Source organism: Triturus cristatus, chromosome 7, assembly GCF_964204655.1.
Source record: "Triturus cristatus chromosome 7, aTriCri1.1, whole genome shotgun sequence".
NCBI lineage: Eukaryota > Metazoa > Chordata > Amphibia > Caudata > Salamandridae > Triturus > Triturus cristatus.
In genome coordinates this window covers 1,012,139,563-1,012,165,684 of record NC_140590.1, presented here as the reverse complement: position 1 = coordinate 1,012,165,684, position 26,122 = coordinate 1,012,139,563, and the positions used below count along the sequence as shown (strand labels likewise).

General features: G+C 44.6%; 1 protein-coding gene across 1 annotated transcript in view; it reads left to right on the top strand.

Annotated features, from left to right (window-relative positions):
- LOC146811010 (uncharacterized) overlaps positions 1 to 24,977 on the top strand; it is a 31,773-nt gene extending 6,796 nt beyond the window's left edge. Inside the window, exons 3-4 of the mRNA XM_085614483.1 lie at positions 19,406 to 19,558; positions 24,553 to 24,977. Of these exons, the coding sequence (XP_085470609.1) occupies positions 19,406 to 19,558; positions 24,553 to 24,672 (273 nt within the window). The 3' untranslated portion in view covers positions 24,673 to 24,977. The remainder of the gene's footprint in view (positions 1 to 19,405; positions 19,559 to 24,552) is intronic.
- Positions 24,978 to 26,122: the final 1,145 nt, after the last annotated feature.

Here is a 26,122-nt window from a genome sequence, read left to right as displayed (position 1 = left end):
CAGATTAAAACATATCATATGCATTTAAACGGACAAACTTTTGACTTTGGCGCAACACACTTCTGCCATTGCTAAGCGCCATAAAAAAGCTTTTACTATTAGTGGTACTCAACTTACAGACTTTGGAAAGGCAGATGGCTGACTCAGCCTCGTTTGAATGTGAACTCGTGACCTGCAGAACATTACATTTGTCACAGCTGAGAGCTAAACCCACTAGGCTGGCCTGTCACAGTGATTTTTGTGAAACACAAGACTGCGGAAGAGCATCTGCGGTGGGCTAGAAGGAAGAAAACAACTCTATAGAAATTGTTTTGCTCCTGCCTGGCTTGAATTTAAAAAATACAAATAGAATTCAACAAAAGGAGGACCTGACACTCCAAGCCAAAATACATTTCAACCTGACTAGTTAGTGAGACAACCTCTCTGGCTGTGGGATGCAACCCGACTGCCACCAACTATGAACATAACCTGGAGCATCACTGAAGCAATTTGAAGAGCAGGCACAATGAAGCGCCACCAGTCTGTTCACCACCTGCCTTAAGTAGTACTTGAGAAGAGACCTTCCATCCACCTACTTGGCCCAAGGAGACTGGAGGAGATGCCCAAAGTGCCATAAACTCTTCTGGTGCCTTCAATAGAGCCCTCGGAGAGCTTCAGCAATTTAAAGTGCAGGACAACGCACTGCCAGAAATGGAGACTGCTCGCTGAACATGCGTCACTGCACAACCAGGTGATCTTGTTGACTGCACAGTCACCCTCGAGAGCATCATTCCTTGCAGCAGCTAGCCTCTGTCTGGTGTGGCACCATGACAGCCCATACATACCAGCCTTGAATTTTTATGTTCGGAGAGTGGGCGGGCCACATTCCTGATCCACTCAGGAGGCCCCATTCTCAAGAAATCAGGGTCAGCATTGTGTCAAACAATGTGAGGCCCAGGAGTACCCAGGACAAATAATGATGGTAAATTATGTCGGTCTTTGCCGGTTCTTCCACTGAGGTTCGTTTTCCTAAAGCATCCAGTGGGGTTCAATTAAAACTGTTTCTTGCAAACATCTAAATGAATCATTCGCACTGAACAAAGCTGGCCAGCTCTAAAAAATAATACAATAAAAAAAAAAAAAACAAGCACAGTACTTAATGTTGTTCTTTCCAGTTACCAAGAATATATTTCGTGCTGTACATTGCTTTAAAGCTTATCTAACATTTCGCTCCATGGATTCCAAAACCCATATTGCTTCATTTACATGTTTTGCCGCAGTCAAGCTTGAAGAGGAGTAAATGACTACCACGTCAGCTTCACAGCAAGCACCTCCAAACTGACTTCAGACCACAGAAGTCAGCCCCTTCTGTCAAACAGAGGGATGCCTACGGGGCAGATCCGTGCTGCCTAAAAAAACTGAATTCCTCCTCCTCTCCTCCTTACTTTCTCCTCCCCCGGTTCAATCATGGATGGATCAGATGAATCTACTTAACAATAAACCTATCATTGTCGACAGCGCAAAATCCCTTGGTGTCATACTCAACAAAAAACTCAATCTACTCTCCCACATCAATTCCATTGCAAAGTCTGCACGATACCAACTGCGCCTTCTTTGGGGGGTTGGTCGCTTCTTCCCGGAGCAAGACCTTAAAACCCTGGTCCAATCGCTGGTTCTCTCCAGACTGGACTACTGCAATTCTCTTGTTACTGGCCTCTCCAAACCCCACCTGTCCCCCCTTAAATCTGTTCTCCATTCAGCAGCTCGTTTCATATATGGGGCCAAAAGAAGCGACCACATCACACCCATTTTATCCACCCTCCGTTGGCTTCCCATCGAGGCAAGATCTATCTTCAAAACTGCCTGGATCACCCACAAAGCCTTGCACTCCTCCTCTCCTCGCTACCTGGCGAATAAACTGAAACTCTCTGGAGGCTCTATACCATCACGTAATGCGGAATTTTTTTTGCTTGAACCTCCCACTTTCAAGAAGGAAAGATCGATGGCCCAATCCTTTTCAGGCAACGCGGTGAGAATCTGGAACTCACTTCCGCCTCAGCTCTGGACCACCACCTCTTCCCAGTCCTTCAAAACTGACCTCAAAGTTCTCCTCCTCCAAAGACACTTCCAAATTTAATTCACGCCCTCTCTATTATCTGAAGGAAGTCCTTCCACTATAGGAAATTCTGTTCTCCAGGACTATAGAAGTGCCTTCCCAGTGTGTTCTTGTGGTTTGAGTGTCTGCCATTTATTGCAGTATTATACTTCTACTTGTATTTTGTACTCTTTTGTAACATGCACGTGTCACTTTTCCTCTTGTAACGTATCGTTTGCTACATCTTGTATTTTTTGCTTTTGATACATGCACAATTGCCACCATTGCCTCATGTAACGTAACGTTTGTTCTTGTGTTTTGAGTGTCTGCCATTTATTGCAGTATTATACCTCTACTTGTACTTTATACGCTTTTGTAACATGCACACATGTCACTTTTTCCTCTTGTAACGTATCGTTTGCTACCTCTTGTATTTTGTTTGCTCTTGATACATGCACAATTGTCACTATTGCCTCATGTAACGTAATGTTTGCTTTTGTAACATGCTCACTTGTAATTTTCTCCTCATGTATCAATACTGTTCCTATTGTGAATCGCTCTGACACCTTCGGGTAAAGTCCGCGCTATATAAAAATGCATAAAATAAATAAATAAATGCTGGGGAAGGCCTACTGCTCCATCAATACTTACAGATGTGAGATAAACCGTTTAAGAGATTAGTACCACATGCTGACAGTGCCACACACAGGGGAGTGGTGGGGAGCAGGCTGTGCTGTCCAAGAAAGGTGCTAGAAGGCGGCACCCCATCGACAAGTCCAGGAAATGTGTCCATATAAATGCCGGGCTCCTATGTCTAACACGAAGAGGCAAACAGCGTTTTCTGCATCGTGTTTGCAAAGGCAACCAAACGATCCTAGGAAGAACCCATCTCTTTCTAAACAAGTTGTGCGAGTCACAGCCCATATTGTTAACGCAGAAGACAGTGCTGCTGAAATAAATGCATAATATTTTCAGCAGTGAAATGAAAACACAATATTATTTTGGTGTCTAAAAAAATACATTAAAAGACAGTGCTTTGAGCAGCACTGCTTTTAAATGAATATATTATGTTGTGTGCAGTCAAGGTCGAGTTAGGCGAGCCGCACTGGTTAAAGAAAAAAGCGTGCGCAGGAGAGCTTGTCCTGCCTGCTGCTGCAACAGCAGGCAGGACAAAGTTATTTAAGGAAATTGTGCTCAGTCGGCAATTAAAACATTCTGAGTAACAATGCTACTAAAAGGGCCAGTCCTCATGAGAGGATACAAATGCAGACAAGGCAGTTCCAAGGATGGACTACTAAGCCTATTTATCAATCAAAAGCAACAATTTTGAAATGACAGTAACAGGAGCCAATTGAAAAGATGGACGGTAAATGGGAGGAGCTTGTATTCCATATCTGAATACAGCATGCCTCGCAGAGCTGCCCAGGCTCGACCTAAAAAGGTCGGCTAGTGGACTTTGAAAGCGATGATACATAAATTCCTGCTCCATGAAATTTTTTTACAAATGGGGCCAAATGGAGTATTTTAAATGAAAAGTTTTATATTAATTAACTAAAATGCTATAGGGTTTGAGGAGAAACAGATGAAATATTCCCTTACTTTTACAGTGTTCAAAGCAAGAATTTGAAAAACAGTGGCAAAGAATGCAATGTTTAGCAATATTTCTCAAACAAGAAAGATTTTACATGCAGTCCAAGAAAATATGAGTGGACAATTTGATTCGGCCTACGAAATTTTTAAAAAGTATGCAGCATTTTAACCACTTCAGTATCCTTCTTCCTTGTCCATACAAGTAGATCCTCAATCTCATGTGCGACATCTAACTTACATGGGACAGTGTGGGGAATTTACAAATGTTTCAATATCAGACTATAGACAGCTAAACATTTACTTGGATTATGCAGAAGTGACGTATCAGTGCGATCGGTGCGAGGACGAGGCAGCGGGGGCATGGAGATCCCAGTTGAGGTCCCAGTAGAGGTTCCTGTATTCCGGGGCCAGGCACTGAGGCATATATTATGGACTTAGAGATCAGAGCTTCCGCCCAGGGTTCAGAGATCTTACAAGTTGATGCAGCCTCAGTGTTTTATAAAATATGCACATTTTGATACTGAATCCAAGCTTTTCATTTTGGGTAAATATAATGAATTACCCAAAATTAACGTTGTTCTTTTTTTCTAAAAATAGTTTGTTTCTTCATAAATAGTAGATGTTCATTGTAGTAAATGCATTGTTTGATCCCAAAATATCAGCTTGCATTTTTCAAGTCCTCACAGGAACTCTACTCCCCCACATTGATAGATATACCTCACATGCCCATGTTTCACATGCCAGCAGTAGCCATCAAGGATCAACTAATGCCCATCAGAAGCCATTATGTCAGAAGTATCATATATGTACAAAACATTTAAAAGACATTACATGTAGATCAGGAAAGCATTTCAGAACCTTAAAGGCAAGGTGAGAAGCAGGGCAAAGAAAGAGATCAGGGGAAAGCAGAGGAAGAGACATTGGGGAGGAATCATGTACAGAGACGTGAGTACATTGTAATTGGGGTTAAATGTGCTAATGGCAGGTGTAGGATAAAAAGTCGGTCTTGCACTACTTCTCTAATTGCAGCAAGGTTGACACTTCTCTTAAGGCGAGCATTAGACACTTCAACAGACTTGGGGGCATATGCACGAGGAAGTGGAGAAGTGAGGCATTAGCCGCCATGGCTTAACGCCTCACTCCGCCACTTCTGAAACACAAGGCTGCACCATATTTACAACGATATGGTGCAGCCTTGCATTTCCCCCCGTGCTAAAGCTACACTTAGCAGTGTAGCGCAAATGCAGGCACCCTTACACCATAGTGAATCTGTGTGCAGGGGAGGATTGTTTATGAGTAGGAAGGTGTCCCTTCCTGCACAATAACAATCCTAAAATGCCATTTTGTCACTTTTATGTGTGCTGCTTTATGCAGCACACATGAAAGTCACAACATGGCATTTTTTTTCTTTACTGATTGTTTATGTCAGGAAGGGATACCTTCCTGTAGATAAACACTCCATGGCAGTTTACTTTCTCCATGTGTGCTGCAGAAGGCAGCACACATGGAAAAAGCAAAAACGAGGAGAAATAATGCATTTCTCCTCATTTCGCCAAGTTAAGACCAGGTTTTCGCTGGCCTTAATTTTGGCTCTGCCTCCTATGTACGCCACCCTTGTACATAGGGGGCAGCGTCAAAATCAATGGGTGCTGCGGTGGAACGCCCACTGCAACACCCACTGCCCACCCCTTTCAAGCTAACTATAGCATGAAAGGGGGCCTTATTTACAAGGCAGCGTTAAGCCACATCAAGTGGCTTAACGCTGCCTTGTAAATAAGGCAGAGCCCCTATCGCTACCACAATGTCGGAAAAAGTGATGTTGTGGTGGCAATAGGGGCTTGTACATATGCCCCTTGGTGCTTGGACTGACACAGTGACCCTTTCCAGGGACTGCACAGCAGGGAGGGGATACTGGTCTCCAGTTGTGGCAATTGGAGCCTCAGGGCACAGCGTAAATAACATTCAATAAATCAATGTCCAATTGGTGATTTATCTTAGCACAATTGTTAGTACTTTATTATATTAAGAGTCAAATATTACACCAGCAGTAAAACAGATTGGGGGTATCTACAAATCAATTGAGGGTCATAAAACTCTGTGGCTGGCATTAGTGGTTTACTTTCAAAGGAATGTAAATTCCCACTGCCTCTGTCCCACTCCCACAGTCTGGAGTTGCTCATTCATGAGCTGCTCAATTGCACTCTTGTATCTGTAGATCTACACTAGTGAGTCATTCAGGGCCACTTTTCTAACCCACAACGTTTATTAAGCACTGGCGTAGCAAGGGGGGCTGTCCACCGCAGGCTGCATGAGTTTTGGGGGCAGATACCTTTCCCATCCTACCTGCGGCCGTCAGGGGCAGCACAGGCAGGAATCGCCAGCACATTTCACCCCACATGTGGCTGCCACTGGCGGCAAACGCAGGGACTGCCACGGGTGGTAAACGGAGGAAGTGCCCCAGGCGGCCAACGGGCTACTGTTATCAGGACCCGTAAAGGTGCCGATCTAGGCTCAGAGTATGGGCAGTCTTAGTGCAGTCTTGAAGTCACCTGTCTGCAGTTCTTGCCTGAGCCTCACAGGCTCATTTTCTTACCTGGTCTGCTGATCTAATGTGTGCAGGCTTTTCTGGTGAGGTTGGTTGAAGCTATGCTAGAAGTAGAAAGATGGTCATTGCTCCAATGAAGTTTCACTCATGTTGGTCTAAATCATTCTGTTCTTAGGAAATGTCTTTCTTTGGTACATGGCTGCCCATGGGTGGGACCGTTTTGGCTAGTCATCTCCCCACCCAAATGTGCAGAAGAGCCCCACAAGGTCAGGAGTCTGCAGTTGAGCTCTAGAGCCTATGCACTAGTATCCCTGAGTCATGGAAAAACTTCCATTAACTGAGAAGGGAAAGGAGTTGGTTTGCAACTAACAGTCACAGATTGCATAGTTCACTCACCTTATCAGAATCATTAAAGATATCTCTGTGGCTGAAAGAAAATAAGAACAATTCAGTACAATTCTTAAGCTGGACCTCTTCGTGAGATGTCTCCCCTACTAAAAAACAAATCTAAAAGTAGACTACAGTTGTTCTTAATGCTGAGCCCCTTTCTGCTGTCGGATACATCTGGTTTAATAGGAGATGGTTTATGTTCACACTAGCTACTCAGCCAGCTATCTTCGCTCTGTAGGGTTTACAGTAAGGGGCTGAAGCTGAGCGTTCCCTGTCAGTGGCATGCAAGAAAAAGGGCAAAAATGAATCCGGCCGGCCCTTTCACATCTGGTTATTACACATGGCTGTCTGCAGTACACCTCTGGGGCAGAATGGAAAAGGGGCAAGGACTGTCTGCAAGAGACACCGGTCACCCTCCCTTTATTCAAAGAAGCTTGGGCCATCTCAAAGGGCCTCAGGAATAATCTGGGTGATTTCTATAGTTCATATTCCTTTGTGGCAGGCTCACTCCATATTCCATTTTGTGAACCATTCACAAACAAAAGATCCATAATGAATTCCTGTCTTCATATAGTTAATCATAGCACACACACTCCAGGCTCACTCCATGAACATGCTTAGAGAATAATCATATGTAAACATGAATGGAGCGAAAAACCTGGTTGAGAGAAACCGGAAGACCATTTCAACAGGTGATCACAGAAAGCAACTCTCCTTGTGAAGCACTCGTGGGTTCGGATCATATCTTCGTCGCCAGTGTGAAATGTAGATAAAACACTCGATAAAGAAGCACCACATACAAGGAGGCTTCAGTTATGTTTATTGCAAACACCTCAGCCGCTGCCTAGATCTCACCTGCGGTTACACTCAGACAGGCTGCATGGGAACTCTAGGGTCCCTAGAATTCCATGGACATAGGCCAAAGACTGTGAAGAAGGATGTCACTAAAGGCTTCGTCCTTCAAGTATAATCATTTGCTGTCAACAATGCCAGTTCTGCTCAGCCCTCTGAAACGTCAGCACTGACTATCATGAAAAGAAGGGAGCATTTGGTGCGTTCCTCCAGACCCCAGAGCTCCTCTTCAGGCTTCAATCCATTTCTACAGGGTCTGAGCGTTATGGGGGAAGGTGATCCTTTTAGAGTTTCGCTGATTTCCGTGTATGATATGGCCACATTCCAGCAGCTACATAATGTTATCCAGAATAGAGAATCATTAAAGTACCATTAAATCAGGTTTACCCTGTATGAAAGTCTGAAAACCACTGATGTGCTTACTGGCAACTGATCCAGATGACTGATGGAGAAAGTGTACTCCTACTCAAAGATGCAATCCACCTCTGAGGGCGCACAGGATCGCATCCATGGGAATTTCAATAGTTTATATTTTGCTTTGGCATTCTCACTGTCGCCCCTATTCCAGGTGATCAGCCTTGGCCAACTGCTTAGAGATTTTCTTTTTAGCAGTGCCGGCATGCAAATAGCTCATAATTGATGTCAAGTTAGACTGGGTATGGTAACTGACCATATAAGTAACTGCATGAGTGTGATTCAGCATGTGGTCAATACCTAATCAGGGATCAATACTCAATTCGTACATTTACAATGGCTCATACACATTCACCAAGAATCCCTGATGCGCTGGGGTCAATTTGTTTCATTCAATGTTTTATCTTTCCCTCGAAACATGTGAAGTGTCTTTGGAATACCTGTCAATTCAATTAATCAACTTTCCTTCTATTTGGTCGATGGACCAATTAGTTGAATAGTTGATGATAATGATTATCATTCCTAAATTAACCCTACAGCTATCTAAATAACCACAGACATGAATAAAATTATGAAGCCTTATCTTAATAAAATGTGGTTTTGCTCAATGGAACCAGGAAAAAAACTAAGCCTCTGTAACCAGTTTACAAATGTAAATGTCAAGGTACTTATAGAGCGCACTGTCACCAGACGGACACCTTGCAGTGTCGCCTTTGCGGTTTCCTGGCGCTGATACTCATACCACTGTGGAAACCCTCCTGGCTTTCCCTGTGAAGTGTCCACTCCTGGGCACCCCCAGGGTGAAGCCAGGCATCCTTAGCGCTGTTGGGGCCGGTGTGGAGGCTAAGCAAGCTATTGCCCAGAGTTGCAGCGTGGGGCCTGTGATTAGAATAGGCACCGAGGCGAGAATAGACAGGTCCGAGGAAATTGAGCCCGAGCCCCGCCGAGGCAGGAATCGAACCCTGGTCCCTGGCCAGAACTCTGCTTCAGGGTCTGCCGCTCTAACCATTGAGCCACACTCCTCCACAGGCATGTAGAATTTTAAATAGTCTTTAAAGACCTGTGAAAAACTCGGGCGTGCCGGAGATAAGACTCCAGACACTGCCCCGAGCCCCGAGCCCACAGCAGCTCGAGTTGCACTGCAGCAGCCCGGGCTGAGACACAGGACGGGGGAAGAGGGGGGCTGAAGCCCTTGGGCCTGGGCAGAAGTGTGACTGGAAGGGCGCGACCCCCTTTGCATCGCTCCACGGCCCCCCTGGGGGTCGCGCCCCACAGTTTGAAGACCCCTGCTAGATGGAGGTTGTTTGCGACAGCGTTAAAGTCATTTTCTGAGACCAGTCTTTATGTGAAATAATAGAAGTTTTGATAGCTCTTAATTTCTTCTGTGAAATATATATTCATCCCACAGATCTACCAGCAAGACCACATGCAGGAAGCCATTTTGGATGAATGATAGGAAGCAATCGTTGTCCTGTACTTTAACAGCCAACTGGCACCAGAAATGTCTGGCCTGTGGTCTCCCAATACACATGCAAGTTCTTATTTCCTAATCCCCTCGACATCCAGTGTATAAACCCCAGGCAGGGCAAATGACTGTGAACGTGCAACTGGGAGGTGAGTAACCTTCTGCTGGAACTGAATGAAAAAGGAGCCAAAGGAATTTCAAATTAAAATCATAGCTCTAGATTATAGGGCTGTATAAGTTTGCTCAACCATGAATGCTGCACACTTTGGTTTTCAAGAGGACAGAAAATGAAATTTGTTTAAGACCACAAAATTATTGCATCATTGGATGCCCCTAACTAGATGTGTATGGAACAACACATTAGAATGTAATTGCATGTGGCTTTTTTTTAATGTAGTGATCTATATGTATTCGTTTTTAACTAACATATTAAAGGTAAAGTCTTCGTGATTAACTTGGTTTGAGGGACAGAGCTCGCCATGAGTTGGTTTCTTTCTTTTAGTTAAATTGTAACTGATTTAATTAACGGTGCAAAAACAAGATTACTTATCTAGGGCCTGACTTCCCACCAGTGTCAATGTACCTCACACTCATGTGGACTCCAAGCCAGAAAATTAAAATACACTCCACTTTGAAACAAAGCGCTGATGGAATCAATAAATCGAAACCAGTGAGCACGACCCTCCCTATAAAAGCCCCCTTGTCTCTTCAATCCAAAAATCTATACATGTATCCACCATTTCTCCTTTACATCCTGTCATCCTTTCATTCTTCTATCCATCAGTCAGTCTTTCACCATTCAATGAATCCATCTTTTGACTCCTCGTTTTACCATCCATCCTTTTGCCTACCCTTTCACCCATCCATCCTTTCACCCATTCATTCAGTCACACATCCATTCGCCCATTCAAACACGCATGCATCCTTTCATCCACGCAACCATCATTTCACCCATCCACTCTTTCATGCATTTATCCTTCCATTCATTCACCAACCTAAGCATCCTTTCACTCATTCACCCACCTATTCATCATTTCATGCACCCAGGCATCCTTTCACCCATTCTTTCACCCCGCATCCTTTCACCCATCCATCTTTTCACTCACCCACTCGTCCCTTAACCCATCCACCCTTTCGCCCATCCTCTCTCCCATCCTTTGACTCACCCATGCATCCTTTCATCCATCCTTTCACCCACCCAGGCATCCTTTCACCCATCTACCCTTTCACCCATCCTATTCACACATCTACCATGTCACCCATCTTTTCACTCACCCATACTTTCTCTCATTCATGCATCTTTTCATTGATCCACCCTTTCACCCATCCTTTCACTCACCCATGCATCAATTTACCCATCCACCCACCCACCTTTCACCCGCCCACCCATCCTTTCACCCATCTACCCTTCCACCCATGCATTGTTCCGCCCATGCACAGTTTTACATATCTACTTTTCACCCATCCTTTCACTCACCCATGCATTCTTTTACCCATCCTTTCACTCACCCATGCACCCTTTCACCAATCCACCCTTTCACACATTGGTCGTTTCACCCACCATTTCACCAGCAAATGCATTCTTTCATCCATCCTTTCCCTTACTCACAGATTTTTCACCCTTTCCACCCTTTCATCCATCCATGCATCGTTTTACCATCTACCCTTTCACCCATCCTTTCACTCCCTCGTTTATCCTTTCACCCATCCACTCTTTAACTGATGCATTTGTCCACACATGCATCCTTTCCCCATCCTCTTTCCCACCTGTGCATCCTTTCACCCACCCACGCATCCTTTCATCCACCCACCTTTTCACCCACCCATGCAGTTTTTCACACATCCTTCCTTTTAACCTTCTGTCCCTCTTTCCCTTTCCTATGTTTCTTTGGTCAATTAGGAGCTTTTGTGCGCTGAGAAGCAGACAGATGAGGTCCATAGAAAAACCTACCCCCTGTACATTGTAAAGCAGGGGTCCACGACGTCCCTGATCTCATTCACCACATCACCTACCAGTACTTCACAGATTAACTATATATTTACTATTCTTAACTCCTCATCTACATACCTAGGCAAGCCATGTCATGTTTATGTTGATGTAGTGACTGCAACATTTTTGGCATGGCATATAACGCATGTGATACAGTGGGGAGAGTTCCATGCATAGATAGAAGTGGTCACAACTCAGAGGAGACAAGGGCAGGGCCCAGCAGACTGAGACGTGCGGAGACTGACACAAACAGAGGGTCTTCCCTGGTGCTATGATGATATGTTTCCAATTGACCAGGAACAAACATGAGGAACTAAACTCATTTGCATTATAAAAGAGAATGTTCTGGAGACATCCAAGAACTGCATCTGGTGATGATGGTTAGCCTGCGCTGCCCCTTGGGCCTGCCCTCGTTTATCTGCCATGAAGTACTCGAGTGAGCCCCTGAATGGCCCTTGGCCCACTAATATACTGATAAACAGGGGTTGCTTGTGAGAGACTGTAAAAGCCTTTTGTGCGGTACCTGTATCAAGCACACTAGGAGCATTCGCAATTATTCGCTTTTAGTCAGGAACCCCAGGATGATCGGTAGAATTGTGCCTCTTCTTCGGTGGATACCATACTATCCCATGGGTATATGGGCCACGGCGGGCCCTCCAGCACAGATGTTCTGAACTGCAGATATCTGTTACTGAAATATAGGTACCTTATTTGTGAACATCTTTAGGTGCCTACCACCTGGTGCAAACCCACCTACCAGTGGCCATCAGTATCATGAACAGTTTGAATCACTTTTTGTCTCTGAACTGTGTCTGGTGATACTGGAACCCGGAGGCCCCACTTCACAGGATTTGATTTTGTCAAGTTTGCCTGTGGCAACCAGTATCTCTCCTTGCACAGGTTTTGGATCCCTGGGAAATCTCTTGATGGCTTTTATGCAGATGCTGGATTCTTAGCCTGACCCACTGAGTTACACTGCTCAAAGTCCAAGACTGTGGCCAGACCAGGACAAAGGGCAGGTATATCCCAGCTCAAGACTTTACTGAATGGAACATAGGAACTCATGACAAATGATGATGCTCAATGGGATCTGCATTTGACGGAGTCTATGTGTTCCCCGGCCATAGTCTAACGCTGTGCATAGACTCACAGTACAGGTGGAAAACAGCAGGGTCCAGCATGTATTATGAACAATAACGACTGATGTTGAGGGATCTAATGAAACGTTTCACAAATCCATCTTATGAATGAGAAGTGCTATCTGATATAATGTATCATTGAATGTACAGGGATAATTAGTGAAATATTATGACTGTCAATCTTCTATTTCATTACACATAATGTTATACCCTACTAAGTTGTATTTGCATGTACTCCAGCCCTGCTGCTCCCAGCTGCTCAGCCAGAGTGACAAATGGTGACGGAATGTTGGTGTGACTCTGATTCGTGGAATGCCTGGGTGCCTGAGTGGATGTGTGGATGACAGTTGGAGATGGGCTGAGCAGCTAGGCAGGCTGCTCCTGGTGGGACTGGTGTAGGATATGTAGGACCTGGTACCACACCAGTGCTGGCTGGACTAAAGACTGATGTAACTTGGATATAAGACTGAATAAAGAAGACTTGATGATACATCCTGGCTCCAGGTGTCTAGCTTTATAGGACACAACATACATGTTGATAAAGAGGCGGGTCTGTTGACGAAAGCTTTTAGTAGTGTTAGGGATAAGAAGGTAGTGGAGATACTCCACCATAGCTGGAAGGGGGTGGAAAGCTATTCAGATGCCTTACAAGTATTGTACAGACCAGGATTTGAAGGTGGTAGGATTATAGGGACTGGATGAATAGGAAAGCTGGATCAGAGAAGTAAAAATGTTCATTTCAGAGCAAAATTATCACAGCGGCCACAAGAGCTGTAGGCAGATTGTAGAATGGAAGAGAGTTCAGACACATAGGTAAAAGGACAGATAGTAGTGAGTTGCTAAAGTCCCTATTGAACTCTCTCCCACGGCACATTCAATGAAAGAAAACGTCTGTGAGAATTTTTCAGGGCTAAATAAGTGTATTTTTTATTTTGTCACAATATTTTCACTTTATCGCCACTTTTGGTGAAAGATACTTTCAGCCTTCTTCTAGAATAAAAAATGAATGGCGTCTAAGCCGTCATGATACTGCTCAATGTAGATGTTCTTTAAATTTAGCTGGTAAGTGCAGAGTGAATAGGTTCACACAGAGGTGCACGGCAATTTACCAAATTTCCTGGGGTAGCAAATGTAAATGTGCAAATGTGCAGATATTTATATAGCGCAAATCACCAACCGGTCTCTAAGCGCTTGCTTAGGGAACCCGTCCTGGTATTCCCCTGTGAGATAACCCAGCAGGGCATCCACAAGGTGAAAGCCAGGCATCCCGCCGCGAGGGGCCATTGTGGAGATTAAGCAAGCTATTGCCCAGAGTCGCAGAGTGTGAACCCATGAATCGAGTATGCACTGGAGCGAGAATTATCGAGTCCATGGACAATTTATGGACTCAAGACCCAGCCGAGCCGGGAATTGAACCCTGGTCCCAGGCTGACCTCTGCTTCCAGGTCTGCCTACTCTAACCAGTGAGCCACACTCTAACCAGTGAGCCACAGTTCTCCACTCCGCAGAGGTGGCACCACTTGCACTTTGACCTCCTAGTCACATCACAGGAAATGATGCTGCATGACCTTTGGCCCTGATTATACCACAGGAAGTGATACCAGTACAGGTTTTAGAAGATTCTACATTCAGTGATGCATTCATTAAATATGAGGAAAGTAACTCAAATGCACTTATCACTGACATATCAACTAGGGCGCTGCGGCATGGTACCACGGGCAGATAGACCATAACCACCATCATAATGATGAGACTTTTGCTTGTAATGTTTTCTAGGAGTGACATTGTTTTAATCAATGTATGTAATACTCTTCTCTTCGTTTTGAGCTGGGCCTCAATTACAAAAACAAGGCTCAAAAAGTGTTGCCTTAGTTGTATCTTGTAACCCATTTAAACACCACCCATTCGCTGCTTGATAAACAGAGCGGAAAACTGCTAAACATTTGTAAAATCCAATCAACAAAGTGTATTGAATGAATGCTCCTGCAGCAAGAGTATTTTGTAACACAAGCAGGCAACTCATGTGAAGTACAGAAGATACCGTTTGCGGTTGAGGTTGAGAAAAAAACTACCCTTTGCCTTGAGGGTAATGAGGCCATTCAGTGTGAGCAACACCCCACAGGACGTGGCACCCATTGAGTTTGAGCGATTACGGTATTTACAGCGCTAAAGACTGTGGGATGCTTGCTGAATGAATGCTAAGTGTTGTAACTCTCAAACTCTTACCTTTGGTACCTAAAAGATGTCACAACCTCGTTCTTCCTTGATTGCAATCTTTCTTAATATGAATACTAATTTCCTGTTTTCTACTCGGAGATTCTTACATTCACTTCTGTCACAACCGCATGTTTGTTTGCGAATCTAGTCATCTTGGATTTTCCCTTTGAATTTTATTGCTCCTACACAAAACCTCAAAAACCAGAACGTCTTTTTATGTCTCCTCTATAGTCAGCTTTAGCATGTCTACCAGCCTTATGTATATATGTAAGGAAGATAATATTTTAAAAAACTAATATGTAAACAATGACAGCCAGGTTGATCATTATTTCACGCAAAACAACGCAGCAATACAACGTGCTCTGCTGCGCTGCGTCAAAGGGAGAGGGCAGGAATAAATGGTGTATTCCTGCTTTGTGCCTGCGCTGGCTCACAATCTGCTGCCTAGTGCCAACGCAGGCACCTTTGCCCCCCCCCCCCCTCACTTTTACACAGGTGATAATCTGGCAGGCTTTCTCTTCAATAATTCTGTGGTAATGGCTCGGGGAGGCACAGGAATGAGAGAGATTGATTTTAAGGTTTTAGTGCAAAGAAAGGCAGCTAGAGAGGGGTAAAGATGAATTTATTGCCTGAGGTGAACCAGCAATCACATGCCCTGCAGTTTATGTACCAGGACCCCAGGATCTAAGGTATCAAGTGCACCTGTACCGCCCTAATCGTCCCCTACAATCGTAGAACCAGAACACAGCGGCGATCCCACGAGTAAATTTGGTAAAACAAGGAGGTCGCTCTTTTAAGCTCTTTTGAGGAAGAAGGACCCAACAAGGATGTGGTAGTCAAAGACTACCCAGATGTTTGGCAAACATCATGCCCTCAATGGCATCCTCTACACACCCAAATTGAGGTGCAGGTGAGACCACTGTTCTTTCAGGTGCATAGTGCTCATGTCCCAGTTTACCATGGCACATTTTCCTTTAGTTTGCCTCGTGAAAACCTTGTAGAGGATGTTGACCATGAGAAGTAAGACAAACATGGCTTGAGACCCCTTAAAAGGAGTTTGGGATAGACATGATAGTTTCCAGCTTTTACTTGAAGTTGAACATATCCTACTTGAAAGCATGTGGCCAGGTGCTAGTATCTGAAACCAGGACATGCATTATGGCTTCTCTTCAGCTCTGAACCAACACCACATTGCACAACAAAAGAGCTTAGGGGTGATCTGAATGTACCTACTTTTTTGGAGCCCAGTCTCAGGTGTCAATGTACTTTGGTAACACGCTACCACTTTTGTTAGTTTGTAGCAGCTTGATGGCTTTTCCTGAAGTCATCTGAACAGAATTTGGACATTGAGTATTGAGGAGATATTGACCTGCTCATGTTTGCATCTTGATCTTTAAATTTGTACATAGGAGTGTCATCTGTCCTCTTCTCACTTCCAGCACTTCGTGCCTAAGCAGGGCCGTGCTGCAGTCAAAGGCCTCTGGAAATCCAGGAACAGAATGTCCTGTCACAGACTATCCTGATCCAGGAACCTGCTGAAGGCTATTTTGCATTACTTCTCCGTCCACTACCCAGCCTGAATTTGACCGGAAGGAGGAGTAAAAACGGTGTGAAAACTGCTCCCAGAGAAGGGACAATGGCTTAGTAGAGGGGAGGTGTTTTCGTCCCTTGGCAGAAAGAACAATTGGGTTGGACCCATGAACGTAACTTTAAAAGTATCTGCCTTGTCATTCGCTAATGTCAGATGACACTAGGAAACTTCCCAGCCTTGGTCCCCCTAGTGAGGTTGGCACCGAACCCAGTGGAAGGAAAGCTCCCTCCATGATGGATTTTGAGTGACCACAAAGAAGGTGACAGATTATTACCCTGGCTACACCAACACATGAGAGAAATGGTTTTTCCATCTGAAACTTTGAAAGTGAGGGGCACTGTGGGGATTGTATGCAGAAGGCCAAACATAAACTGCTGAAAATGGAGGTGGTTTGCCCAGGGGGAAATTGTGTCCCATTGGTTTAGGAGTGCCCAGGATTCACTCCCACCCAATGGCTGGTGCCAAGCACTAAAAGGCACCCTCCCGAGAACAATTTCTGGACCTTCAGAAGATCAGAAGAGGACAGGCCTTGCTGCCTGTGACCTGAACAGAGCCCTGAGGGACTGGACCCTCTCCTCTGTGTTCTCAGTGCAAACCAATGGACTCCAAACGTCAGCTGGATGACCTCCTCTGTGGCTGCAGTGGCACAACACACAACAAGCTGCGAAAGGTCTTTGCAATGAAATGCCCAGCTGACCATTGGCAACTGGTCATGGACTAGATCTTCCTGTTGGCCTGTGCCTGACATACTGAGAGCTTCTAATGCAAGCCCCCAAGTTCCTTGTGGGCTTAGCAGTGTACTACTGTGGTTGTTTGAGCACACAAGAAAGTTTAGAAATGTTTTTAAAACGTTTGCTTCAGAGCTCCAGAGCCTCAGTGGAACATGCCGGGAAAAGTATTCACAAGAGCCTTTGTGCATAATCAGAGAGCCTTGCGTACCAGGTGTGGCATTCATCCATATTCTGCATACAGTTCTCCTACTCCTTAAATTGCAGGTTATGACATTTGGCCCTGTTCAAGGATCAGTCCTACAGCTCCAAGAACCAACTGCAACATCTACTTTCCGCAATTCAAAATGTTGAATTTGACTCATAAAAAACGCATCTGGTTGGATATGCCAAACTTGTACATGCAAAGACCTTTGTGAATCGAGCCCCACGTATCCACTTCCCAAAATTCCCTTTTCTAATCATTGTTATTAAATGTACTAGCGACTGAAGCCGATGCAGGCTATAATTCCCAGAATTCACTGATTTATTAAACAAGCTACCTAGTAATGGACTCATTTGCATAGTTTTGGTCCGAACGCAAATGCCAGGAAACACTACAAAGTATGGGCCATATTATCAAGAAACGGCGTTAAAATTTTCGGCGCTTTAGCGGCAGAAAACTGCAGCTAAAGCGGTGATAATGGGCTTGATAATATGCCCTTGAGAATTCCCATAGAAGCCCATGTTCTGGTGTCAACATGGTCTTCCATTGGAATTCTCTGCGACATATTACCAAGCCCATTATCACCGCTTTAGCGGCAGTTTTCTGCCGCTAAAGCGGCGATAATTTTAACGCCCTGCTTGATAATATGCACCTATGGGCATATCAGCAACAACCAGCGATAATTATCACTAAGCGCACTTAGCGCTAGGATAATTATCCCCGGCTAGCGTGGATTTTTATCGCTGAGATAGCGTGCTATTAGCAACGCTTATCTCATAACCAATAAAAATTCTAGCGCTAACTTCCTAATGTGAGATTATCGGTGGAAACCCAGCGATAATCTCACGAAATGTGGTGTTAGCTTGTTGATAGGGCCTCACAAACTTAGCCATGATATCCACCTTCCATAGGATATCATGGCTAAGTCAGTCCTGAAACAGGCGTAAGGAAAGTAGCGATAACAGGGGGTTATCGCTACTTTTCTTGCCGCTATGCTTCATAGCGTGGGGCTTGATGATAGGAGAAATGTCACTTAGTGACATTTCTACTGTCATGTCAGGTCAGGAACGCCCACTTTGCATCTCATTAGAGATGCAAAACTGGGTGTTAAGATTTCGTGCGTTAATGCACGGTTTCACGCGTTAGCGTGACCTTGCTAATTAGGCGGTAAAATTATCGCCGCTTTTCGGCCGAAAACGCCCACAAAAGCGGCGATAATTTACTATCGCCGCCTTGTAGATATGCCCCAAAGTTCTTTTACAATGTGAAACATATATGTTCATCATATCTCATTTTAGTATTTCAACGTTTACGTTTTAAATGTTTTTGCATTTTGCCACTTCCCAAGATCTTTCCAACTATTCTATGCCTAGCTGTCAGCATATTTATTTTACATTCTGTCAATTAGACCTCTATGATCAGCCGCTGCAGCAAGCCTGTACTGAAAGAATATTATCAGTAGCCACTCGAGCACAAAGCTTTCTCAAGAAATGCTTCTATGGAAGTGCCTTACCTGTTTTTTAACAAGCACTGGTGCCCCCCCCCCCCCTTCAATGGAAATAGCAGGAAGTGAATAAGCAAGTAAAAGATGCAAAATGCATTCCTAAACCATGGCGCTTACTTACCACTCTCACTCTCTCTACTACTAAAGCAATTCTAAAAGTTCCTTCTTGTTGATTGTATGCAGTATCCTATACACGCCCGATTGGTACATGCCCCATCATGCCCAAAGAAAACGTACAAAATAAAAACACAAAATGACGTATTTGTGGAAAGCCACAAACACATTGATGTATCTATGACTTCTATTTTTAGCTCTTTTCCTTTCTCTGAAGGAAAGGAGGCGTTATCAACTCTGTTTAGTAATTATTTGTTACAAAATGCTTTTTAAGCAGGGGGATGGGGGAATTGAGACATATTTGTAGAATAAAACGTCAGAAAATTCACTTTTCCCCACCTTCTTTACAGCATGTCAGAAATTCTATATACAAACCCATCGAGCATAGTGAGGCATTTATTGTCAATGCTGAGGGAGCTCGGGACCAATAAGCGAAATTTGAGGACAAGCCGTGGGCCATAGCCCCACATATATATTATTGTATTAATGTAAATGTAAAACATCTGTTATTGGAAAGAAAAAACAAGGAAATGAAACATTACTGTTTTTATTTAATGAAGTAAACAAATATGTTTTCTTTGCCACAGGATTCTACTTGTGCCGCTAAAGACCTTTCTATATTTGTGATGACTGCACATAAGTTAAAGGAATTGTATCGCGGGAAACCCCTCAAACACCTTCAGGCCACTTCCATTGAAATAAACCTGAAAATTTTAAAAACTGAATGCCCACCACTGGAGGTATGATTTGTCTTACTATTTAACTTATTCTCATCATCACTGGCTACAGATTCGATGCAGGTCATGTATTAAAACCCTTCTGGGATATCCAAACTCAGCCACTTTCTGAAAGGCTTTATTTACTTGGGAGCAGCGACGGCCCCCAAGTGGGGCAGAGGAGGGGCACGGTGGGGGGTTGCAAAATGCGGCATACGGCCGATTGCAGGTAAGTTACGGAAAAAAAAAAAAATCCGTTGCGCGCGCAGCGTCGCCAAATGCGATGCAGCGCGCGCAACAAAATTCGCTTTCTTTATTTTTTTTGTAACATACCTGCAATCGGCCGTATGCCGCATTTTGCAACCCCCCACCCTGCCCCTCCTCTGCCCCACATCACCGCCCCGGTAACACGCCGTATACGGGCCGTCGCTGCTTGGGAGCATTCGGTAAGATCTAAAAATGATCTCTTAACTTATTGCATTCCTGAGTACTGTCCATTCTAGTGTAGGAAGGGAAACAAAGGGCTCCCAGCGAAGGGACAACCTGACAAAACGACCGTGCTATAGAGCTGGGAAACCAGTGTTTGAGAGGAGAAGTCCCATTTATTAGCTGGGTACCACGATTGTGCTGTTGGAGTGGAAAATACATGTTTATCTGTCCGTGAGATATGGAATACCCCACCCCATCAACCCATGATGAGCTTATTTTTTGAACATTTGCGTCTCTTTGTGCTTAAACCGTCATAATATTTTTTTTCTCCCAAACTGCCAAGCCATGTCCTCTCTGAACAGCAACACAAGCCACCCAAGGCCGGTCAGGGCACAACCTGTTTTGGGTTGCTTATGTTCCAATTCAGGTTGGACCTGGCCTGGCTGTTTCAACTCGAGCAGGGTCAAGACTGATTTGCAAATGGATGGGTCCAGACTGACTTGCCATGGTGGTCAAAAGAACAATAGGTTGGAATGCTACCCTGAGTGATTGCCAGTGGTTAGACTTTTTGCAAGCATTCCTCCCATCACCTTTTGTGTGTTTGATGTACTGCCCTAAGTGGCCAAGGGTAGGCCCAGATGTGGGTCTCTTGCTCACTGTGTGACAGGAACACAAGCTACACCCAACTGAAAGCCCCAATCAGGGTGAAACCGTTCTTGAATTGCTTGCGTTCTAGTTCAGGGAGAACCTAGCCTGGCCTATGCCAAGTTAACTGCGATACCCTCTACACAGGCTTGTCAAAATATCTTCTGATACAATTTCAATGAGCTGGCCTGGAATACCATGGTCAGAGCAAATATGTGTAATCAACAAATTAGGAGAACCAGTGAGCCAAATATCAAAGTGGAGCCATCATCTTCTGTGTGCCCGTGCACCCCTTCCCATTAACCCCCACCTTGCAGCGAAAGCTCTGAGGTCCCTCCCTCCCAGGACTTCTGCTACAAACACAGCTCCTACTTCCACCACAAGATCAGGACTCCCTATGACAACTTCGATGAACAGAACCAAGGCACCGACCCAACACCTTCCACCAGCAACTCCACTCAGCTGACCATCCGCACACTCCTCGACCAAGGCCAAACTGCAGCCCTCATTCTACTAGACCTCTCAGCAGCCTTTCCCACTCCATACTAGCTGCCAGACTCTTCGAACCCACAGACATCAGATGTGGAGTACCCAGAGTAGTAGCCTACGCCGATGACACCCAGCTCATCCTCTATCCCACCAAGGAACCCAAGATCACTAGGCACAACTTCCAGGAAGAAATGAAGGATGTCACAACCTGGATGACCAGAAGCTGCCTGAAGCTCAATTCGGAGAAGACAGAAGTCTTCATCCTCGGATCCACCCCATCTGTGTGGAATGACACCTGGTGGCCCCCCGCCTTTGGCAACCCTCCCACTCCCACGGACCATGACCTCAACCTCGGCATCATACACGACTCCTCCTTCACCATGAACTGACAGATCAACGCTGTATCCTCTACATGCCTCAACACCCTCCACATACTCCACAAGACCTTCAAATGGATCCCCCCCCCAGAATCCAGGAAGACCGTCACCCACGCACTCATCACCAGCAGGCTGGACTAGGAGAATGCCGTCCACACCGGAATCAACAAATCTGTACTCCACAAACTCCAGAACATCCAGAACTCCACAGTAAGACTCATCCTCAGCATCCCACAAAAAGACTACATCACATAGCACCTATGAGACCTCCACTGGCTCCCCATCGAAAAAATAGTGACCTTCAAGCTGCTCACACACTCCTACAACAACACTGAACCCCAATACCTCAACGAAAGAATCTCCTTCTATGCCTCCAAGAGAAACCTCCGCTCCACTGACCTAGCCTTGGCCGAAATCCCCTCCATCCACAGAACCAGAACGGGAGGCAGATCCTTCTCCTACATCGTGGCCAAGACCTGGAATGAACTCCCCCTCAGCATCAGACGAAGCCTCACACTGCAAGCATTCAGGAAGAGCCTAAAGACCTGGCTTTTCGGATGACCAGAGCTGCCCGAATCCCACCCTGCCCCAGTGCCTTGAGACCCTCACAGGTGAGTAGTGGGCTCTATAAATCACAGATTGATTGATTGTTTGAGAGCTAAGAGACTGTGACAAGTACTGTACCTACATTAAACTCTGTGATTCTACTGGTCAAAACACTGCTGGACATTAAGTCGAAACATTAGAGACTTCAGGTGCATAGTTTGTTGTTTTATGGCTCAAATGACTGTGTACTCACTGCATGGAGCCACAGTGGTGAGGCTGAGACATGTGGGCCAAAAACTGTAATTGAATTAGAGAGTGGTGAGCCACTCTGTGCTATGGTAACATGGACTAAGGCATGTGTAGGGACTGTAAATGATATTAACTAATTTGGATGAGGATCGACAAGTTGGCCTATGATTCTGTGTCCAATGTGCAACTATTTCATGCAGCACAGCAACTAGAGTTGCTGCGCTGCTTTGGGTGAAAGAAAGAGAGCAGGAGAGTGTTTTATCTACTAGGATTTGGTACTGCTGCTCTTTTCCCAAGCTATTGCACACCATTTGGATGACTAGTGCCATTCACACACCTTTGCACCCTAGCCCAAAGCTGTTGCTAAGTCTAGCTTAGGTTTTGAATATGCTTCGACTAAAAATTTTCCCTCTTTGTATGTGTGCTGTACAGTGCAGCACACATGCAAACTGGGAAATGTTTGAAGAAAATAAACTTTTATCTTACTTTGTGCCTAACTCAAAGGAGGCATAGTTATTGATACATAGCTTTGTCTACAAATGTTATTAGATGGGACTTTGCATCAAAAGCCATGGTGGTAGCATGGGAACACCCATACACCACCCACGGAACACCTCATTGACGCAAAGTTGCACAAAGCACTGCTTTCTGTAACTTTTAGACAACTTTCCAAAAGTAAATCCTAAACCAGCACTTTGCACCAGCACTGCCTGGTCTTAAAAATGTTGGTGACCACCTTCACAAAGGACAAAGGGTCCCTTGGGGACCCCCTTCTGTTTGCCAATGGGTTACCACCAACTTGAAGTTGATGCTAACTTTTGAGACCGCATGCCCGGTTGCAAAACATTTTTACATAATGCTGCGATTCGGTATTAGGAAGGGACGCCCTAAACAAGCCCCTTCCTAACACCGAATCGCACACCCTAATTGCAACTCGGTAATAATTTATTGAATCGCAAATAGGATTTGGTACATCAGAAAATGCTTTTTTTGGGTCACAAATTGGGAATCGGGCAGTTTCAGAGCAGAAAAAAGCTTTGTACATCTAGCCCCAAATGCAGTCCAAGCAACCCTTTGACACCAAACAAAAACCAAAAATGAAATGCCTCGGTGCGCCAACCGTTTGTTGTGTGAGTGCATGAGGTGATCAATGGCCCATTGTGTTACTTTGAGGAATACCAGCAGGACAGTGAGGTTATCTAGTGGAAGAGACTTTAGAGTACCATCAAGTCTTTGTGGAGGCATGACACACCCACATGGGTGCACAGAGCCACTCTCCACCATACGGAGAGTAAAGCGAAGAAGTAGGTAGAATGGAGTGCGCAGAGGGGGCTAAGGAAGCTGAGTATAAGGAATCATGCTATAAATTGAGCTAAGGAGAGTAGATTTGAAAAGGGAGATCAAGCGCGAATCGAGTGACCAGAGAAGTTGAAGAAGGGAAAAGTGAAAAATAACGGTGCTGGGATGGCTGTTGTGGAAGTAGCGAGGAATGTGGTAAATTTGTCTGATGGACCACAGTGGAGTCTGGAACGGGTTGTTAAAGTTGGAAGAGGGAGGCATATTCTGCTTGTGAGTGTGCCAGGACTGATGATGTCTCTATGTGTTCCAGGGAGGAGGCTCCAAGTATAGGACAATGAACATCTAGCTATTGTTTGCTAGCAGGACAATAACAAGAAACAAGCTTGCCATTTCAAAAGTGTACATATTCTAAAACAAAACGACATTCTATAACCGACTATTAGAACAGAAAAAGGAGCAGTTTAAACCAAAGATAACACTCATGTTCAAAATAAAGGTGTGCACCAGTACCACAGAGTGGTATAGTCAGTGTGTCATGGCTCCTTCTGCAAGCAAGAAAATGCCTCCTGCCTGCAATTAAATGGTAAAATACAGTAATAATGAGGATTCAGTGAGCCCTTCAGGCCTCTGGGCCCCGGTACCACTGCACTTGCTGCACCAATGGAAGCTACGCCCCTTGTGCCACAGGTGCACGGGTATTAAGAAGCAAACCAGGCATTGCCACCACCCCCACTTATCTCTGAGTTTGGCCTCTTGAGAAAGTAGTTCCTGCAGGATGCTTCAAACTTGCAGGGTGCAGTGAACATTTTAGCTGTGCTGTGCCAGGCTTCCTAACCTTCACCCCTTGGATGCAATCTTGGTTGCACCAATGCCGCACCAAAGCATGTGTTGTCATGTTTGTAGGAACAAACATGATTTACGAACTGTCGTGTCATACAACATGTTCTTTTATTTACAATAATATTTTTCTTTTTTCCTTTTTAGAAAACTCCGAAGTCCGACGTTTGTGAGGAGACCAAAGGGAGCGTTAACTATTTTGTCAGGGAATTAGAAGAGTTCATGAGCTGGCTGAAAATGACCAACACCTGTGATAAAAAATACTAGAAGACTGTTGCAAAAGTGTAACTTACCCATGAATTTTGTGAATAGCTAAAAAAGTATCAAACGTACTCAAAAATGCAAATTACTCAATAGATTATAGCCTCCAAGCTCTTTAGGTTGGTGGAAACATGTTAATTTCACTTTTGGAATAAATGTACACTAGTTTTTTGTAACTAGCCTAAAAGTAGTAAACTTACTCAAAAGTGTAAATTACTCAAAAGTGTAAGTTACCTTTGTGAATCAGGCCCATTATGTACTGTTTGGCAGGCAATCAAGCAACTAGAAATAAACATCCAATATTTACCTGGTCAGTGGCTAATTAGCAATCATTATGTATTATATGTCCGTGCAATTTGCCTATAAACTTAACTCTTTACCTGGCTGCTAGTAAAAAATAGATATTAGCTCAATGGCAGCTGGCAGGGAAAGAGGGTGTGGGGACAAAAAAATAAAAAATAAAACACTTATCCTTTGTCGGTCGCCGTCTCTCCTCCGCTTTGGTCACTTCTCACGCTGCCTTCTCCTCAGCTTTGGCAGAAGCAGGAAGCACACAGGCTCCCTTCCCCTTGGTCTGAGCGCTGTGGTTGGGCGCTCAGACGGGGAATGGGAGCATGGGCATGTTCCTCACCAGGCTATGTAATGCAGCCTGGTGGGAGACATGCAAAGTGCGCATGAATGTTTGGCCAGCCCAAGACGGAAGGCCAAACAGGCATGCACACTTAGAATGTGCCACCAATCCTCCCCCTGTGACCCCAGCCTGCCCTTCCCCAACCTAGCCCCATTGTGACAAATAATATGATAATAACTGGGTTATTATCATTTTATTTTTCCTTTCTCCTGCTATGAGATCAGTGGGGCAATGCTCCTCCGCCTTAGCAGAGGAGCCACCCCTGTATTAGCTACTATTTGACTAGCGGCCATCTATCTAGAGAGCAAATAAACATTACTTACCTGGCCTCTTGCTAAATAGAGACAATATTTACTAGCTGGCTGGCAGCATTGCAAATAGCAAAGACATTTCACTATTTACCACAATGCTGCTTGAGACAGCTAAAATTATGTTTTTTTATACTTAGCACAGATGTCACACAAGCAGTCTTGCAAACAAGGAAGGGAAACAATTGGTACCTATCTGCCTATGCAAGTTAATGCTAAAACTTACTTAAATGCTATTTGCACCAAAACAGCACTAACTCCTGAGTCTAAAAGTCTCAATAGTCATTGAACAGAATATTTGAATGTTTCCAAGTTTATTTCGAAAGCATGACACAGAATTCCACTCCATTATACCAAGGGCAAAAACACAGAGACTTGGGAAGCCCTTATGGAGCTGGGAAGCTCTTATGGAGCTGCCACGTACAAAAAAAAAGCTCCTTCTCCTTTAGGGTTACATGATGAGGTGGCTAATGATAAAGATGATAAGATTCTTTGCAAGACTAGCTGAAGCAGTTTA